The sequence below is a fragment of the Misgurnus anguillicaudatus genome, chromosome 17 (assembly GCF_027580225.2).
Source record: "Misgurnus anguillicaudatus chromosome 17, ASM2758022v2, whole genome shotgun sequence".
NCBI lineage: Eukaryota > Metazoa > Chordata > Actinopteri > Cypriniformes > Cobitidae > Misgurnus > Misgurnus anguillicaudatus.
This window is the reverse complement of record NC_073353.2, coordinates 39817236-39839133: the sequence shown is the minus strand read 5'-3', so window position 1 is coordinate 39839133 and position 21898 is coordinate 39817236. Positions and strand designations below refer to the sequence as shown.

Here is a 21898-nt window from a genome sequence, read left to right as displayed (position 1 = left end):
GTACCTGGGAAAGTACTATTACAGTAATTAGTTACTGCCCAACACTTTATTACAGTAGGTTGTATTAGCTGATCTAAACTAACAAAAAAAACATATTTGTTTTAAACATTGATAAATGCTGTAAAAATGCAGTGTTGTTCATTTTAACACTCCAAAAAAATGACTTTCTTTCTTAGTATTTTTGTGTTATTTTCAGTAGAAATATCTTAAAATTCTTAAATTAAGATGCTTTTTTTGATGAGCAAAATGACCCAAGAAAATAAGTCTAGTTTTTAGACAAAATAATTACAATTTAAGTGAATTTGTGCTTAAAACAAGCAAAAATATCTGCCAATGGGGTGAGAAAAAAAGTTTTATTTTTTCTTAAACACTTAATTTAAGCTAAATTTTCTTACCCCATTGGCAGATAATTTTGCTTGTTTTAGACTTATTTTCTTAGGTCATTTTGCTCATCAAGAAAATACATCTTGATTTGGTAATTTTTTGATATTTCTACTAAAAACAAGTCATTTTGCAGTGAATTTATTGTAAATTAATGTCACAACATGTACATTTCAACATATTACAGAAATGGTTTGTAATTAAATGAAGATAAATGAATGCTGCAGATTGTTTATTGTATTAACAACTCCAACTTTTATTGTGAAGTGATACCAAAATTGTAACGTCAAATCTTACTAAAATCAATTAATACTAAAAGTGAGGAAGATGTGTTTAAACTGATTCTGTTCACTAGAATCAAACTTCAATGAATGACGAGTTTTAGGTGGATCATGGCAGAAATTTATTTTTGATACAGTATATAATAACAGATTGTACAGTTCACAGAATGAGGCAACAGTTGCAGAAAAAAATATACACTGTATACACATTAAAAAATACCTGCTGCTCATCTAACATCATTATCTTTATATCATTTCTCTAAATCTTTTATCTGTATCGTGCACTCACACTTAGCCTCCCATTTGTATTTCTCTTTTAAGTAGCTGTGCAAAAATAACTATATAAAATATATTGCTTTACAGTCGCCAAAAACAAAGCCGTAAATAAATTAATCTAGACAGGAACAACAAGCAGGTACAAGGAAAGAATAGACTTCAACACTGAAGAGCAAATTCAAATATACAAACATACAAACCCAGGTACAGTTTTTCTTTAGTAACCATCCAAAAATGCATGGAAAAGATCGAACACAAACAATACACACTGTGACAATATATGTACACTGTTAAAGAGTCAGATCTGTATTATAAGAGGAACGCTGGTCAACATGAAGCTCCTCACGAGCCCAAAGATGATCTGACAGTAAATCAGCAGCTCTGGTGAAGATGTCATCAACCCTTTTTAAGGGTTTAAAACGCATTCATATTCACAGACTGCAGACAACTCTGGGCCGGATCTGCACCAGATCCATCCTGAAGTCAGCAGTTCAGGCACCGATCCGGCCCAGAGTCGTCTGCTGTCTGTGTTTTATCAGTATTAGTGAGCTGTACCTGCTTGGCAGATTAATATCCGTTTTACTGAGTCTGAACTTCAGAGTATAAATGTGCTGTGTCTAATAAAAAAGGTTGTTAGTCTTGTGTTGATTTTGTGTAAATAAATCAGAAGTTTGGACAAGCTCGACTGTATTTATGTTTCTCACGATCTTCACAGATTTAAAGCTTATAGACAAATACAAACATCTGCAAATTTGAACAAAGCAGACAATGAAGGAAAGCAGAAAACAACTCAAAATTATAAAAAGTGACTTCAGTTTGGCTTCATACAAAACTCCTAGTTTTTATATAACTTTATCATTTTAATATTTAAACTATGGAAGTTTGTAATTATAAAAACTAATAGTACAATGTTTTGTAATTAAAGAAATATTTTGGCACAGTTTGTACACTGCAAAAAATGACTTTCAAGAAAACATTTAGTATTTTTGTCTTGTTTTCAGTAAAAATATCAAAAAATTCTTAAATTAAGATGCTTTTATTTTCTTGGGTTGTTTTGCTCATAAAGAAAGTCTAGTGTTTAGACCAAAATATCAAATTTAAGTGATTTTGTGCCATAAAACAAGCAAAAACATCTGCCAATGGGGTAAGCAAAAAATCTTGAACATTTTTCTTAAACACTAAATTGTTGTGAAAAATTCAAGAAAAATTTGCTTTCCCCATTGACACACTTTCTTGCCAGTTTTATGCACAAAATCACTTAAATATGATATTTTTGGGCAAAAAACTAGATTTTCTTGATCATTTTGCTCATCAAGAAAAAGCATCTTAATTTAAGAATTTTAGAATGTTACATTTTTTTCTTGAAAATCATTTTTTGCAGTGTGGAAGTTTGCATTTATAAAAACTAATAGTTCACACTGCAAAAAATTATTTTCAAGAAAAAAATCTTATTTTATTTTTACCGAAAACAAGACAAAAATACTAAGCAAAAAAATCTGCCAATGAGGTAAGCTATTTTTTCTTGAATTAAGTTTTTAAGAAAAATTTTCAATATTTTTTTGCTTACCCCATTGGCAGATTTTTTTGCTCGTTTTATGCAAAAAAATCACTTAAATTTGATATTTTTGGTCTAAAAACTAGACTTAATTTCTTGGGTCGTGGTTTGCACATCAAGAAAAAGCATCTTAATTTAAGAATTTTTAGATATTTTTACTGAAAACAAAACAAAAATACTAGGCAAAAAAATCTGCCAACGAGGTAAGCTATTTTTTCTTGAATTAAGTGTTTAAGAAAAATTTTCAATTTTTTTTGCTTACCCCATTGGCAGATTTGCTTGTTTTATGCACAAAATCACTTAAATTTGATACTTTTGGTCTAAAAACTAGACTTAATTTCTTGGGTCGTGGTTTGCACATCAAGAAAAAGCATCTTAATTTAAGAGTTTTTAGATATTTTTACTGAAAACAAAACAAAAATACTAATAATTTTTTCTTGACATTTTTTTTTCAGTGTGGAAGTTTGCAATTATAAAAACTAATAGTTCACACTGCAAAAAATGATTTTCAAGAAAAAAATTCTTAGTATTTTTTCTTGTTTTCAGTAAAAATTAAATAAAACAAGCAAAAAAACTGCCAATGGGGTAAGCAAAATTTTCTTAATTTTTTCTTTAATTTAGTGTTTAAGAAAAATTTTCAATATTTTTTTTTTTGCTTTTCCCATTGGCAAATTTTTTTGCTTGTTTTATGCACAAAATCACTTAAATTTGATATTTTGGGTCTAAAAACTAGACTATTTTCTTGGGTGGTTTTGCTCATCAAGACAAAGCATCTTAATTTAAATTTTTTGAGATATTTTTACTGAAAACAAAACAAAAATACTAAGAAAATGTTTTCTTGAAAGTCATTTTTGTAATGAAAGAAATATTTTGGCACAGTCAATATTTCTAATTTCAAGCATTTATGCAAATCAAAAGCTTTGTAAGATCATGAGAAACAATTAAGTCAAGTGATCCTAAACTTTTCACCAGTTGTGTATATACTGTGTATATATTTATCAGGAAAACCCATAAAGCTCCACTACTAAAAAGCTTAACAGCTGTTGACGTGTGTATCTGTTGCATATGAAATACACCTTAAACATTTGACTCTATAAAGGATCTCTTTGGTTTCATTGAGGCTACATGAATGTTGGGGTTTTCTCGAGCGAGGCCGGCTTGTTTGGCCGTACTGTCTGTAAAGGAATGAGCCAGTCCTACAGATGGTTTGGAGTCTTTGTGACAGGCGGCGGTTGGGCAAAACTTGTCAAACTCTTTCGTGTGCAGACTGCCGTTGTGCTGAACGCTCAGGGACGGAGTTTTGAAAGCGCCGGGTGGTTTGGCGTACGCGAGTTCGCAGTTCACACCAGTAGACGAGACGCTGTGGCCGACCAGCCCTTCCGTAGATTGACTCTGCCAACCACGAGATATCGGCGGATGACTCGGTGGCGGCTGTTGAAAGCGAGCCGTTTTGTCCATGATCCCCATAAACGGCCTCGGTTTAGAGCATCCCTGGCCGATCTTAGGTTTGTCCGAGACGGTTTTGGTTCGCACGTCCGGGCCTTGTGACTTTCCACCGTCGGATAAGCTGCTGCTGGACGCCAGACTGCTGGTGGAGCTGGAGACGCGCATGCTGCTGGTCTGTGAACCCGGCCCGTGATTCCAGTCCTTTCTCGAGTCTCCGGTGGCCGTGGAGAGCACCATCCCCTCCAAAGACTGAGCTGAGATTCGCTCTTGCGTCTTGGAGGAGCGAACCGGCACGAGGTGGTGATCTTCGATTTCACGACGGCTCGATCGTCCTGCGTCGTCGCTGCTGGTCGGCAGAGGGCTGATGTCGATACCCGGACCCGCTTTCAGCACGCTAGATATGTGCCGGCTTGGGATCGGACTGGAGGGCGCATACTGCGATTGGGTCTTGGTATTTGGGGGTCGTGTAGATCCTGCCTGTAAAGAGCCGTGGTGCTGGTTGGTTTTGACAATCTGGGCGTGTTTGCTGAAACTCTTCTGAGCCACAGACTCTCTGTGCTGGTGTCGAAGGCTTTGCCTGTGAGGGGGTGAAACCGAACGGCCCGACTGTTGACCGTTAGAATCCGTCACAGTCCGATTGAGGGAGTAAATGTTTTGCGACCAGCCCTCAGAAGCCTCCTCGTCGTCTTCGTCGACGTCGCGTCCCAGGCTGCGCTCCGTCATTTCGTCATCGTCCTCCGGTTCGCAGCATTCCTGATCCGGAGCCGTCGGGTTTGTTTGTTTGATCTGAGCTTGCTGCATTTGTTTACACTCTTCTTCCACGCGGGCCAGCAGACGACAGATCTCACGGTTATTTGGACAGAGTTTGGAGGCTTCATGCAAGTCGGCTAACGCCGCAGTGAACTGTCTGTACACACACAGAGATAGACAAAAAGTGTTTAGGACAATATAGAGAGAAAATGTTGCCATGTAAGAACAATGAAAAGATGAACACTTATTTTTTGGTCACTCTTAAATAGGGCTGCATAACGATTAATCGCAACCAATCGTTTGCAGAATAAAATTAAAAAGTACCAATACAAATTTGTTTACATCATAAATGTGTGTGTACAGTGTATAATAATTATGTATATATAAATACACACACACACACACACACACACACACACACACACACATACATATATAATTTTAAGATTTTTTTAATAGATTAAGTATTTATAAATATAAATTATCTAAATGTAATGAAAATATAACTTAAATATATGCTTATGTGTATATTTATTAGGATTGCCAATCTATTAAAATATTTAATCTAGATTAATCGCATGGTCGTCATGAGTTAACTCATGATGAATTGCAACTTAATCACACATATTTATCCGTTTTAAAATTAACCTTAATTTAACATTTTAAATTGGATGCTTTTATTATTGGTGAAAGAGTCAGCAAAGTTTACTGTCTAAGGCTGCGTCTAAATTTATCCAACAACGTGCTAGGTAAGCGTCAAACTGACACCGCTTGTTGCCTAATTGCACGTTAATAAAATAATTGTTTGGGATGAATTTACGTTAATGCGTTATTGGCACTGTAATTTTGACAGCCCTAGCATTTATATATACATAAATGTTATACACAGTACACAAACATATATGATGTAAACAATGTTTATTCTGCAAGCGATTAGTTGCGATTAATCGTTATACAACCCTACTCTAAAATATTACAACTTAACAGTCTTGTTTTTTATAGGACAATTTATTTTGGGGATTTTACTCTATAAATGATACACGTTAATTCCTTTAAATAACATGTCAGCTCAATAGGTTTTGCTCTTAAAAGATTAATCATGATTAATCACATACAAAATAAAAGTTTGTGTTTGCATATATATATATATGTGTGTGTAATTATTATGTATATATAAATACACACACATGTATATATATTTTATATTTTATTATTTATGTATTTTTTTATTTATAATAAAAACTAAAATATATCAAAATTTGAATATATATACACACACATGTAAATGTTTCTCAAATACATGCATATGTGTGTATTTATATATACAAAATAGTTATCCACAGTGCACACTCATATTTTATGCAAAAACCAACTTTTATTTTGTATGTGATTAATTTTTTGACAGTTTTGACAATATATTGTTCAACTAACCTGCTGCTTCGTTTGGCGCGGGCTCGAGCGTAATACGCCTCGTACGATTTGGGTTTGAGCTCCAGAGCCTTCGTTGCGAACTCCTCAGCCATGCCAAAGTCCTACAGCAATGCAGTGAACATCAGGAGAGACACAATGAACGACCAAACCAAATGAAAGTCAATCATGAACGCAAGCACAGGTGCTGAATTTAGATTCACACCGCAGGACAACCGAGTACTTGTGAATGAGTTGAAATGATGGGTTATTTAATTAATGAACTCTGTTTCTGACGTTTCCCCCTGATGTGATCGATCAAGGACACAGAAAGGAAATTGGCTCTCTATTGTGTCACGAGTCCTTTACCAGCCAAGTCATTACTTCTGAATACAGCGGGAATCAATTCAAGACCTTTCAGCAATTTCTGTCTTTCTTATCTTGCTGTGTCTGGCATTTTAAGCAGTGGAAAAACTCAAATCATTTGACACGTAACCTGTACTAAAAGAACTTTTCAAGGTAGTCTTTAATGTTTAGTTCATCATTTTATGACATCCATCAACATCCAAGAGTAATTTAACCTCTTTAAAAATCAAATGATAAGCATAAGCAAGGATTTCTACTGAGCAGTGTGCTTGAAAATGTTGAACATGAAGTAAAGTTTCTGAAGCAGATGTAAGATGAAAGGTTACTTACGTTAGTTTTCCGGCGACAGCGAGACAGATTGAGATACAAAGACACCCGGAGCTCCTTAAAAGCCTTGAGTTCATCACCGAAACCCTCTCTGGGAAACTTTCTCAATGCGTACTGATACCTCTGAGCCGCCTCCTTCATCTTCCCTCTCTGGAGAGGAGAGAGAAACAGAAATATAAGACAAGTATAAAGAACAGAGGAAGATCAATCAATCTTTACATCTGGACAAATCACACTTTCATACATACTTTACCATACTGCTCAACAAATACAGTACATTCATCTACTGAAGTGTAAAATTATATTTGCAAAATCCGCTCAGTGCAACTGACATATTTTCTTGTAAATGAATTTTTTTAATCAGACTCTTATTGGACTCTTCTGTATATCTGAAAGACCTGAGGCCGGGGCTAAGTGGATTTTAAGCAAAAGTATTTGATGAACATATAATACGGGCACTCAGTTAATCTCATTATCTTATTGGTTGCATTTAGAGGCATATGAGCTCCTCTTATACTTTTTGTTTGAGAAACACATCTGGGTGATTCTCACGAAATTAGACTTATGAGGTGTCATGAAACATTTTGATGAAGAAGTAAATGCAAAGTAAAGGGGGTCGCACACCGGACACGCAGTGCCGCGTCGCGTCTAGGACAACTCTGAGGTATCATACACCGGAAGTGCACATAGATAGCGTCTACTTCAAAATATACGTTAGCAGCCAATGTTAATCGCTAACGATTTGGGACAAATATGATGTTATTTAATATTAAACTATGTGGTGCGACAGGGATTTGAGCAACTTCCTGAGTCATAGCTGGGCGCCACCTGTCGGCGCCGGTGTGCGTATACTCATAGAAAGCAATGTGTTAGATTTTTTTAGAACGGCGCTGCACATCCGGTGTGCGACCCCCTAAAGAGTATCAAAATAAGAAGCATCCAGTTACAAACATCTCTTCATGTATTATTTTGCACATCATTTCAAATGACATCCTACAAACCAATTTTGTTGTTTTTTCCACATTTAAGGGGAAAATGTTCATTACTGCAACGTGTCCATGACTGGATTTGGGTTCTTTGACATGGAAATATTATAATTAAAAAATCTAAAAAATAAAAAGCTTCAGTGCATGTTATACTATAAGCATTTACAGTAAAGAAACATGTGGTATTTGGTGATCATTGGTAATGTAGAGACAATAATAAGGAATATAAATGTGTCCAAGACCAATTTTCTCATCCTCCGCAACAATTTTCAATCATTGTTTAAGCCCTCAAGGAAAATGCTGGAAGGGACAAAATTGACTGACATTTTTTCTCTCCAGATAAAAGTTGAAATTTTTTTAAGTTGTCATTACCGAAACACAAGTTTGTAAATGCATATATTTAATGTAATATAATGTTGCGGTAATGATCATTTTTAAATAATGATAATCTAAAATATGTAAATAATTCTATAGGAAATATTTTTTAAATACTCTAAAAATAATGGTCATAGTAAGTTCAGACCTTAATCTTATATGTGCAAAAAATTGGCTTAAAGGGCTTTTAAAAAAAATCTGATGCTGGACACCTTTTAAGTTTGGATTTCGTGAGAATCACCCATCTGCCCTCTGTAAGCTTTACACAGCGGATCAAAATGATAAAGTATTTAGCCACTCAACTTCTAGAAAGATAAAAGATCTTACACTAGTGGTTTCCAATCCTGTTCCCAGTGACAAATCATGTCTCTCTTTTCTAACAAACCTGACTCTGATCATCAGAAGAACTGGATTGAGAACCACTGTCCTTAACTTTGACCATCATCCTTACTTTATACAGTAGATTGCCTTCCTCCATAAGTTTCTGCAGGAGAATAATGAGGATATCGGGTTTGGATGTGGCCATGGCCCAGGCTGCGTTACCTTGGATACCCGGAGAGAAAAGAGAAAAGTTACTTAAAACAGTGTTTCAGAAGAACACGGATGAGCAGAAATATATGTACTGTAATTGGCATGAGATAAAGTTACCTAAAGAAAGTACCTGTTCGATCATAAGGTGAAGTTCTGTAGCCTTATGAGGGTTTTAGTGAAAGCAGGTGAAAGAGAAAGAAGGATGAAAAAATGGAAAGAAACATGCAAAGAGAAAATAAACCAGTCACAGCAAAAGAGTCCATGATATTCCCAAAGAGATAACCAAAGACGAAGAGCTCAGGTCTTTATTTCTCTTTATCGTTGACTGGGTGCAGGTGAGCAATCTGGACTTCACTTATGAAAGTTAACCATGGTTAGTGTAGTAAAACCATGGTTTTGCTAATAGAAATCAATACACACACAAAAAAACACTTTTATTACAAAAAACATGGTTAATTTTCGTAAGGGTCATAAGTCCATCATCAGCACCATTTATCTTTTTTGGGGAAAGATGAAATACATAGTAAGCAAATATACCAGAGGTAAATATACAGGTGAGGAAAGTGTTGAACATCAATCTCTGTGTGTGTATTCATATATCAAATCATCAGATAAACAAATCAATAATCTTGAGTTTTATAAGGAGTGTCTGTTATAATAAAATCCTTCTGATGACGTAGAGATTTACTAAATCATTTGGTTAAACTGACACAGGTGTGTTCCTGTTATTTATTATTCATGCTACTAAAATCAGTTCAGTTCAAAGTGATCAATTTCATAAAATCTTTCTTTGATCTTGATTTCTTTACTTATTAAAACAGGTTCACAAAAATAACAGTGTGTTGAGGTGGCATTAGCCTCTTCAGACAGTTATCAATTCTCATGGGGATGAAAAGTATGTTTAACATTTACACGGGGTAGTCTCTGAGTTTATAAAAGGGGATCAATGCAAAAATCATTTTGTTCTCCCTGTAGACTGCTGAAAAGCACCGTAAGGTAGGGCTGTGCAATTAATCGTTTTGATTTTCCAATTACAAAAACAAGATAATCGAGGTAAAACAATTATTATCAGCACGAGTGAATTGAGGCAAAACTTTCCCTCACATTTAAAATATGAATTGCGTGCCACTGGATTGATCTGTTTGTAAGCCACTTCTGAAGGCGCAATTGCTTTGACACGTGTGACCTATTGCAAAAAAACTACAAATGCATTGAATTGAGTAAAGTACAAGTAGCTCCCTCTAAAGACAAAGAAATCATCTTTTGTCTTTAAAAGTCCCTCCTGAATTTTATAAATATACATGTTCTACACTTAGTAAAAAGGAAAAATAAATGCTTGTTTCCAAAGTCACTGAGTAAAGTCACAGTGTTAAATAATCAGGATTATGATTTTGGGAAAAAAACGGGGATACGAATTTGACTAAAATAATCTGGATTACAATTTTTACACATAAAAGGATTATGATTAAAAATGAAAAAAAACAAAACGGGACTACAATTTCGAAGGGGAAAAAACGGATTACGAATTTGACTAAAATAACCGGGATTAGGATATTAATAAAAATAACCAGGATCACAATATTTACAAAAAAAAATCCAAAAAATTATTGTGATTGTGTTTTTTTAACAAAATAATCAGGATTGCATTTTTTTCGCAAAATAATTGGGATTATGATTTAAAAAAAAAATCAGGATTATGAATTTGACCAAAATAATCGGGATTATAAATTGGAAAAAAGGATTAAGAATGTGGGCAAAATAATGGGGATTGCGATTTTTAACAAAATAATCAGGATAAAAAAATTGGGATTATGGTTTTTACAAAATAATAATTATAATCTGGATTAAGAATTTGACCAAAATAATCAGGATTATGATTTTTTGCAAATAGAAAATAAAAAATCGGGATTATGAATATGAACGGGACTGTATTAATTTAAAAAAAAAATAATATTTTGGATTAAGAATTTGACCAAAATAACCGTGATAACGATTTGTGCCAAAATAACCAGGATTATGATTTTCAGCAAAATAACCGTAATTATGATTTTTACCATGTTATGTCTTAGGTTTGTATTTTGTTTTTCTGTTCTAATTTGTTATTTGTTTTAGTTAAGTGAAGGCTCATTGACATCAACTGGCTGAATGGTATCACCTGAAAGAAGCCATTTTAAACCCTGGTCAGTTTTCCACGCTCTCTCTCTTTGGCAACCGGCACTGGAGGCTGGAGCAGCAATGATGTTTAACATTTTCTTATTTTTACTTGTTTGTAATTCAATTAATGTTATTTTGTTTGTCTATTCTAGTTTTGTGTCCTTTGTGTTGCTTCCCAAGAGCCTGGGGCTGTAACCATACTGAAATAATCGGGATTATGAAAAAAAAATCGGGATTATGTTTTTTTTTAAATAATAACAATAATAATTATGATTAAGAATTTGACCAAAATAATCAAGATGATTTTACCAAAATAACCGGGATTATGATTTTTAACAAAATAATCTGGATTATGATTTTTAACAAAATAATCGGGATTATGATTTTTAAAAAATAATCGGGATTATGATTTTTAACAAAATAACCAGGATTATGATTTTTAAAAAAAAGTCGGGATTATGATTTTGACACGCCCACTGGGGGATACGAATTTGACTAAAATAATCTGGATTACGATAAAAAAACAGGATTATTTTTTATTAAAAAAAAAAACGATTACAATTTCAAAAGGGAAAAAAATCGGGATTACAAATTTGACTAAAATAAGGATTTTAATCAAAATAACCAGGATCATGATATTTAAAAAAATATTGTGATTGTGGTTTATACCAAAATAATCAGGATTGCGATTTTTACCAAAATAATTGGGATAATAATTTTTACCAAAATAATTGGGATAATAATTTTTACCAAAATAATAATGATTATGATTTTTACAAAAAAATCATCAGGATTACGAATTTGCACAAAATAATCAGGATAAAAAAAATTGGGATTATGGTTTTTAACAACAACAATAAAAAAATAATAATAATCTGAATTAAGAATTTGACCAAAATAATCTGGATTATGATTTTTCCCATAAATGAGCAGCCCTACCATCTGGTAACTTGCATTTTGCATTAAATCGGGATCAGACGAAAAATTTTCTTAGTATGCATTTTAAAGAGTGACACCCTCAACAACATAAATGATGAAAATTATTTATAGGAACAAACTTTCATAAAAGAGAAACACAAAAATAAAGAGAAGAAAATCATGAAAACGTTTGAAATGGCTCATTATCATAGCAGCAACAGGGTGTTTAATACAATTTTTAAATTTTAATTTGTACATACACATATTAACATAAAAACCAAGTATCTGTGTCATGATCATGTGATTAACCACACGTGAGACTTTTATCAGTGAGGATTTATTTTTACAGATATCCTTCTGAGAAACAATTACCATCTGAATCAAGCTATATTCTGCTATTTATTCCTATATTTTGTTATATAGGTGCATATGATGAAAGTGATTTATTATAAAGATGATCTCACCTAGCTTAGCTCCTTTCTTGAGTAACGTGAGCACTACAGATGTGTTCCTGCAGCCGATGGCTCGATCCAGGGCTCGCATGCCACTGTAGTCCACGTGTTCAATCACAGCGCCCTTCTCAACCAGATAATGCACCTGTACACACATCACACAACACTTACAATAACATCAACTGAAGTTAACTCACTCTGGTCTTAGTCAATACTGAATTTAATCTGGACACACCACACAGAATATTGAATATACTATAATAGAAATCAACACAGAAAACTCCAATGTAAAGCACTCATCTGAATAGATGACATACATTTACATTTATGCATTTAGTAGTGACTTTAAAGGGCATTACAAGGTAAACATTTGATCAGTATGTGTTCACTGGCGATAAAACGCACGACCTTTCACAAATAAATATGACCCTGGATCACAAAACCAGTTGCACGTAGGGTTGGGAATTGTATTTCAATTCCAATTCTGATCCAAAAGAAAGGATCCTTGTTATAAAATTACAATTTCAATTCCACTTAGCAATTCTGGACCGCACGGTCACATTATTTTTTACATCATCTGCACAAAAATCAGATATAAATATCAGTTTGCGCAATGGACCGTGATGGAAAGCACAATAAAGTGTGGCTGCATTTTGCCAAATCAGAAAAAGACAAAGCTAAGTGTAATTATTGTGACAAACTATTATGTTGCAAGATTGGTGTCACCAGCAATATGGCAAAGCATCTGCGGTTGGTTCATCGTATCATTGCGCATCTTAAGTGACTATGGAGCAAGATATGTGTCTTTATTTCATGCGATAAATTAAATGATCTGAGAGAAATAAAACTATTTGAAAGAAAAAGTTATCACACTGATAGCAAAGAAGCATTTCATGAGAAAAAAAAATATTTGAGAGAAAAAGTTTTCATACCAATAGCAAAAAATAATAATATTTGAGACTAAAAAATAAAGTTTTGAGAGAAAGTATTTTCTCATGATAGAACATAAAAAATATAAATTAGAATTTTTTAAATTATTTCTGAGAAAAAAAATCTCTCAAGTATATATTTCAAAATCGCGTTTTTTTTTACAAAATATTTGGGATTGCGATTTTAACCAAAATAAACAGGATTATGATTTTTACAAAAATTATTACGAATTTGAACAAAATAATTGGGATTATGAAAAAAAAAACAATTAAGAATGTGGGCAAAATAATTTGGATTGCCATTTATACCTAAATAATCGGGGGGGGGGGGATTATGGTTTTTACAAATAATAATAATAATCTAAATTAAGAATTTAACCACCATAATCGGGATTATGATTTTTAGCAAAATAATAAGGATTATGATAAAAAAAAAACGGGATTATGGTTTTACAACATATAATAATCTGGATTAAAAATTTGACCAAAATAATCAAGATAATGATTTTTACCAAAATAACCAGGATTAAAAATGTGGGTAAAATAACCGGGATTCCTATTTTTACCAAAATAATCAGGATAAAAAACTGGATTATTGTTTTGGATTAAGAATTTTATCAAAATAATAATAATCAGACCAAAATATGAAAAAAAAAACGGGATTATGGTACCTTTAGCTTAAAAAATGCTTTTCACAAACCTATGGGTGATGTCATAGACACTACATCCATATTTTCTGCAGTCTATGATCACAGCCAAATATTGTCCACCCTAACTATACATCATTGGAAAGCTTTATTCAACTTTCAGATGATCTATAAATTTCAATTTAAAAAAATTGACCCTTATGACTGTTTTTTGTGGCCCAGGGTCACATATATCAGAGATCTGAATGACTTACAATGTCTGCATCGCCATAAAAAGCTGCCAGGTCCAGAGGAGTGCGGCCGTTCTTGTCCGAGTGTTCAATAACCGCACCCTTCTCCACCAAAAACTGAACGATATTCTTATGTCCTTTTAAACACGCCCAGCTGAGAGGAGTTAACCCCTCCTTATCCACTGATGTTAAAGAAGCACCTGGGAAAAACAAATTAAATTCATTTCACTAGACGTCTGTATTAATAAATAAATGTATTATATAAATGAAATAATCAGTTCGATTAACTACATCAGCAACATCTTAAATAAGTTACAGATGCAAATTCACAACTAAGTTGTTATGAAAATATTTGTTATGGAAAATTTAAGGAATAGAAATCATTCCTGGAATCCAAATTGAAACAAGAGTCTTTCAATTATTTATAATTTTATTTATAATTTACTTGCAAAACACTTTTTCTACTTGCTTTGAATTTTCTGCACACTTTATGTTTTGCATTTATTATAGAGAGGTCTGTTTCAGAATGAGAAACTGGGATTGAGAATTCATCACCTAACATTTAAACTGGTTTCATCTGGAAGTCTCTCACCTTTAGATAACAGAAAGTCAGCAGTACTTAGATGTCCCTCGCAAGCTGCGACCATCAGTAAAGTGCGACCCTGTTTATCGCTGACGTTCACATCGGCGCCGTGTTGCAATAACAGATCTGCAATCTGACAATGAAAGAGTTTCTTCATTAAACACTTGTGAGACGTGATTGGCGGATGTTTGTTTAAATCATTCAGGTGTTCTGGTACCTGCCAGTGTCCCTGACGGACTGCGCAGAAGAGCGCACACGCCCCTCTTCTGTTCACCTGCTGCACCTGCGCCTCCCGCTCCAACAGTAAACTACACACCTCCAACTTTCCTCGTCCTGCGGCCGCCGTCAGAGCTGTGTGAAGAGAAACAAAATGAAAATTAGAGATGCATCAATACAAATATCTGTGCCAATACCGATAGGTATGGATAGTTTTGATTTTTAATCTTTGTTTCAAATCGTTATGTCATAAAATCCTAGAACTTGCTATTCTGTTTTCATTGTATTCTGAAAATCAGCTGTAAAGCAATCGTACGATAGTAGGATAATTAGCTTTTATCTGCCGGTACCGATTATAGACCGATATATCGGTGCATCCCTGTCGCTGAATATTCTTCAGCAACAAGTTTAATTTTACAAAAAGGAAAACCACATAAAAATACAGAATAATAGTAGCACTTCAACAGAACACATTAAACATACAAACAAACCTTCACTTCTTAAAATAAGACAAATGTCTGCAACATTACAGCTGTTCTTTTTAAAACTCTCTCCACCAAGTAATAAGGACATTAATGGATCACTAATTTATCTAAAAGACTGAACCTGCTGTGTCCAGAACATTCAGAGACAGAATGAAGGGTCATGTAGGACATCAGGATGACTAATGTATCTCTCCACAGTTTCACCTGAACAAGATTAAAGGATCAGACCACTACACATCTACACAGCATCCATTTGGAGAAGACGACTAGGTCATTAGTAGAAAAACTTCACGAATCAAACATCGAAACAAGAACACTCAACCCTCTTCTACACATTTTTCTTTACTCAAATCTGTGTCTGTTTTTCCTGCAAACTTATTAAGAACCAAACTAAATCAATTCTGTGTTTTTTTTCTCTGTTGAATTCTGTAAGATGGATTTAAACATGGGAAAACAGGGTATTTTGTTGATAACTTTTTTTGTTTTAAGTTGAATTAATTCAAAATAATTTTAAGGCAGCATGAAGACGAAGTTGAACCAACAAATCTTTTTTACAGTGTAGGGGTGCGCGGGGCAAAAACTAACATGGGGTTAGTTGCAACACGGACCTTTTACATTGTTGCACAGGGTTGAGCGACTTGTTTTTCTGGTATTGTTTTCACGCTGCCAAAAGACAGTCTCCCGCAAATGTATGGAAATGTATCATGTTTTTCCATAGAAATGTTTCATCAAATGTTTTTTTCGGTTTCTAAGTTGGGTGTGTAAGATACTAAAACCAATGTTGTCATCTTAATCAGTGTCTTGTTGACTAAAACATAGCATCATTTTGAAATATGTCTGCAGCTCTTAGCAACTTTTTTGGTAGGCTTGAAAATATCTTGAATATTTTGATGATACGAATGGCTAAAATCAGACTCTGATTTTCATTATCTCGGAATTTGATTTTGAGACTTTAGTATGGTTTTTACAGACTGGGTCACGTATAAAAAAATTTTTTTTCCCATAATTGTGCTGCTTTTTCTCACATATTTAGACATTTGTATCCATTTATAATTGAACGGGGTGAATAGTGTGGATACTTGTCTATAATAGACAGATATATAAAACAGTGGTTCTCAAACTGGGGCCGCGAGATGGTGCCAGGGGGGCCACAGTTTTATGACATTTTATAAAATACATTAATTTTTCATAAATTCTGTGTAATTAAACCTAAAAAAAATATAAGGCTACTAACCAACAGCACTACTTTGTATAATATGTTCTATCTAATTAAAATGTTATGTTTTAGAACAAAATTGTCATAAATTGTCTTTGAGGGGGCCGCGAAGGAATGCAACGCACACAAGGGGGGCCGCACGTTGAAAAAGTTTGAGAACCACTGATATAAACAATATCCACTTCAAGTATAATGACAAAATAGTATTGAAATATCTGCCTGTAGGGGTGTGACAAAACACTTAATCCACGAGATGAGACGAGACACGAGATTGGGTTCACGAGACGAGACAATTTTACACTTTTTAAGAAATCCTCAATGATAAAATAAATGAATAAGAAACTGAAATCAGGTTATTTTTTTAAAGTTTTTAACTAATCAAGGACTGGCCCTAACAATTATTTTGCTAATTGATAATGAAGTAATTTGTTATTTTTGGGTAATAAAAATAGACCAAAGTGAGCAGTAGCCTTTAAAATTACATAATAACGAAGATGCAATAATAATTGGTTCAAATAAAGTATTAAAACCAAGTTACATTAAACAACATTAACAAACACATTACATTTGTGTCCTATAAATAAAAAGCATTATGTATGTATTATAACAAATGCTTGCAGCGGGCAATAGTGGACTCGTCTCGCGGACGATATCTTCACTTTCACTTTAGACCAAGAGAAACGCTTATTTTTAGTCAAACAATGTTTAAATCCATTTGAATATTTAATATATGTCCATTTCTTTACACTAGAAATGATACAGCCACTGTCATTTTTGAGCAAGAACATGCAGACATTAAATCATGTAAACTCTGTGTGAGGGTTTAATCTGCTGAGACTTCACATCTGACACTGATCAAAAGACAAACACAACGCGTCTCAGACTTCATACGAGTTCACAAACTAACATTATTGGAAACCCAAACAAAAAAGCAAACGCATTCAAAGACAGAATATAATGCATGCACTGTAAAAGGTTCAAACAGAAAGCTGCATCCTCCGAAGGTCACATATGCAGACTGCCTACGTAATCAAGGTTTATTTCAGTTAATTTACTGATTCGCAAGTCATAAGCATATTAGCTACAACAATTTGCGATTAACTAAATAATTTGTAAACTTTGTAATTGTTAATATTCTCTAATAAGACAGTCTTTATGAAGTAAACGCCGTGTAAATGCGACCTCCGAAGGATGCAGTCTTTTATTTGAGAAACGCCAGCATTTCATCTCCACAAGAAATCTCGTGAGACACATTTAATCTCGCGAGATCTTGTCGCATGAGATCTCGTCACACCCCTATCTGCCTCCATACTTAATTTTTTAGCAAGTGTTACAACTAAATCCCCTGCCTGTTACAATTAACCCCATCTATTGGGTAACATTTGAACTTTGGTCAGGTTTGGTGTAATTGTCTAAGAATGGAACTAGAAACAAACTTCCAATGTTCATTTGTAGCAGAGATGTGTGTGTTGCTTGTGTAAAAATATAATTAATCAAACAAAATGTTTTTTTAATGATTGAGCGAAAAGCGTTAGGTTGTGTCCCGCTCTCCCCTATATTCATCAGGGTGTTTAGCTGCCTGCATACCCACCAAACATGAAGCATCGCGTTCCTCGCTCTAGATTACTCACGGGAACTTGTGCGAAGACACCTTAAAGGGAAAATTCCCCAAATTCACATCACCCAGCACAAGTACCTGTCTATTCGTGTCTTTAGAATGATTTTAATATGAATTTGTTGATTTCGCGTTTGGTGTGTAGCACCATTAGGTGGGTCAATGTTAGAGACAGATCTTCATGTGTACTGTAGTGATAACAGATTGACCTGTCTGTCTGCCTCAGTCCAGCACATCTATCATACAATGAGAGTTGAGGAAAACATGTCTGTATACTTCCAGACCTCCTAAAGTCATTAAACTAAATTGCTTTAAAATATTTCAAATTCAATTCATTTAAAAATGAAAAAGCCCTCAGCAATCACTGAAATGAAAATGAAGCACAGAAATGTTCTGGGGCTTTCAAGAATTCACGGTGCAGAAATGCAATTATGAACTTGGTAAACAATGACAGAAAAAACAAAGCCAAACAAACAGACAAAATGTACCCGGGGAAATACAAGATTTAAAATGAGAAAACAAGTTATCTCCAAAGTCTTCTCTAAAGGATCTGCAGTAAAGCCTGAATGCTTGGGGAAGATTACATAAGAGATTAAAATATATTTGGAGGTCCTGGCAGGGGCGAGCACATCAGGTTAGGCTGTCTGATAATCGACCTACATCTAGATTCAGTTTGTTAAGAGGAGCACACAGGTCCGACCCAAAGAGAGATGGCCTTACTAAGTCAATATTAAAGATATCAAGGATATATTTTTACAGAATGTTTTAATATTATGTAGAAAACACAAACATAAGACTTTAGCTGGGTTTCCATAAGCAGTTATTTGATCCATATTTGTAGGTGTGAGCCAAAATATGCTATTTTTGGGTGTGTCCTTTAAAATGCAAATGAGCTGATCTCTGCACTAAACAGCAGTGCCATAATTGGATACTGCAGATTAAGATATTATTATAATAAGACCCCCTTATGACATCACAAGGGGAGCCAGATTTCAATGAGCTATATTTTCACATGCTTGCAGAGAATAAATTACCAAAACTAAGTTACTGGGTTGATCTTTTTCATATTTTCTAGGTTGATAGAAGCACTGGGGACACGATTATAGCACTTAAACATGGAAAAAAGTCAGATTTACATGATACGTCCCCTTTAAAGTAAAGCATGTTTTGTGAGACAGCAGTTTTCTGAAGTGAACTGATGTCTGAACAGTCTTGTATGTTTAATGTTTGTGTGCATTCATGTGTACGGGCAAAGAAGTTAAGTGCACAATTATGCCAATGGAACATTAAAACATGTCATAAGATAATTTTTATAATTGAAATGTATACATCATCTGAAAGCTGAATAAATAATAGGGCTGTAACGATTAATCGTGCAAATCCGCATTTTCTCAGTGAATTAGGGATGGAACGGTATGAAAATCATGATTATAGTGCTCAAAGTTATCACGGTTATCAATATTATCATGGTTTTGTTAAAATGAGATGGAAATGTTCAAAAAGAACTGATACACACTGAAAACATTTGAACAAGTTTTATTTTTGAAAATCAAAATGTAATATTTCATGTCCCTGAAATTATTTCTGTGGTAAAAAAATAAATTAAATAAATCTGTCTAATACCATGAATGAATACAATACATTATCCCTTAAATGCCTTCATGTGCAAAATAACTATGTTGCATGTGCGCACCTGCGTCAAACTGATTCTGGCTGGACAGGATTTACCGCCACTTTTCAAAATCATGGTAATCAATCACGGTTGTAATGAGAATTGCATTTTAAACGATAATTCTAACCGTCAGGACATTTTATCATGGTTAATCGTGAAACCGGTAAACGTCCCATCCCTACAATCAATGAATTTTAACTATATTACGGTGAAATCCCGGCACATCCCAAAGCCATGGGGCGCTCTCGTGCAGAAACTATCTTTGTGCCACAGAAGAAGTAGCATTACAAATGCTATTCAATGTCTACAGGAATATTTTTATCGCTGTTCTTCAAATTGTTTCAGGGATTTTCTAATAATAAAGAATATTTTGAATGTTTTTGTTTAACGAGTGTTGCTTTTTTAAAAATATACATTATAAACGACTCCGACTCATAGTGATTTTAGATTGATAATGACTTCATACTGACCAAAACACTGTAGTACACACACAAGCTGTGCATGAAACACACGATTAAAAATCGATTCTGAATCAATTTCAGACAGGCGTTTTTAATGGGACACATGATTAATTGTTACAGCTCTAAAAAAACAAGCTTTTCATTGATGTCATGTTATGACAAAATTTTGGCCGAGATACAACTATTGGAAAATCTGGAATCTCAGGGTGCAAAAATATCAAAATATTGAGAAAATCACCTTTAAAGTTGTCAAAATTTAGTCCTTAGCAACACATTTCTAATGATAAATACATTTTTACGAAATATTTTTATGGTAGGAAATGTACGAAATATCTTCATGGAACATGATCTTTCCTTAACCCTTTCCCCGCCATTTACGAGATATCTCGTCAATCAAGTGAAAACGCTTCCCCGCCAATGACGAGTATTTCCGTCTTTCCGCAATACCGCTATTATCTACTAGGTGGCGCCCTTCCGCAACTTTTTAAACCCGGAAGTATTGCCCTATGGCAAGCTGCTGCATGTCCGTGACTGTTTTAAAGATCGCTCTGAATGGGATCTCTATGAAAAGTCCGTCACAAAAATGGAATTATCTCTGCTTTTTGCTCAAAATGTGGTGTTTTTGCAGAAACCTACCCATATTCAAAAGCTGATTACAAAAGAACTACTGAAGGTAGGATGAAACGTTTTTTTTTTGGTTTGAAAGCAGAGGGTCTGTTATTTCATTTGGTATATTGTATGTTTATATATCTAAAGAAGAACATTTTCTGGAAGACATTAAACTTTGATGAAAATCATGAAAAACGCTGGCGCTGGCTGGCAACTTTTTAAAAAAATGCTGGCGGTGAAAGAGTTAATATCCTAATGATTTTTGGCATAAAAAAATCTGTAATATTGACCCATACAATGAATTGTTGGCTATTGCTACAAATATACCCGTGCGACTAATGACTTTGGTCCAGGGTCACAGCTGTTTTGATCTTCTAAGATTTTATTGTACTATGTAAACATACTGAATCTCAACATTATTACGTTTATTATTAATCTTCAGGAGTTTTGGTAAGTGACACACAGACTGATAAATTCAGTCAGGATTGGCATCACAACCTCACAGTTAGTGAAATAAAGACTACAGTATAGATATCTGTGAGATGTTGTAATGATGACTTTCATTAAAGCTATTTTATCATTGGGAAATTTGAGCAGTGAAATGTTCAGTATGTTCTTAAAAGTATGTATGCTAAATCTCCAATAACTCATCTTATAACTCCAATAAAAAAACTATAATGGACCTGATAAACTCACAACAACTAGTGCAGCACAAGGCTTTAAATATGAAGAAAACATTTAAAAATAATAACAAGACTATTTGACTATTTTATTTACAAGGTATTATATTTATATAATATTTATAATCTGTGGCTCATATCAGTCTGTCACATGCTCTTGGACGTGACATTGACCATCACACGTGTATCTCACACCTGACAGTGCTCACATGCTTTTACAACAACACTTTCTCTTTCTTTACATCGCTGTGAAAGCTGTTGTGTAATTAGGTGAGATATAGGCTTGATCTTAATGGACTCATGACTGTAGTAGTCACAGAGCTGCAATCTGCACCAAGATTGATTCAGAG

At 34.1% G+C, this 21898-nt stretch overlaps 1 protein-coding gene across 3 annotated transcripts in view; it reads right to left on the bottom strand.

Moving 5' to 3' along the window:
* Positions 1-760: 760 nt before the first annotated feature.
* Positions 761-21898, bottom strand: part of tanc1b (tetratricopeptide repeat, ankyrin repeat and coiled-coil containing 1b) — a 166418-nt gene continuing 145280 nt past the window's right edge. For 2 of the 3 annotated variants that reach the window (XM_055216271.2, XM_073854757.1), the window contains 9 exons: positions 14812-14945; positions 14604-14727; positions 14036-14211; positions 12218-12350; positions 8812-8841; positions 8602-8693; positions 6793-6939; positions 6121-6221; positions 761-4846 (listed from right to left, as the gene is read on the bottom strand). In XM_055216271.2, coding sequence (XP_055072246.2) covers positions 3571-4846; positions 6121-6221; positions 6793-6939; positions 8602-8693; positions 8812-8841; positions 12218-12350; positions 14036-14211; positions 14604-14727; positions 14812-14945 — 2213 coding nt within the window. In that variant the 3' untranslated portion in view covers positions 761-3570. The remainder of the gene's footprint in view (positions 4847-6120; positions 6222-6792; positions 6940-8601; positions 8694-8811; positions 8842-12217; positions 12351-14035; positions 14212-14603; positions 14728-14811; positions 14946-21898) is intronic. The other variant, XM_055216272.2, reaches the window with a different exon arrangement.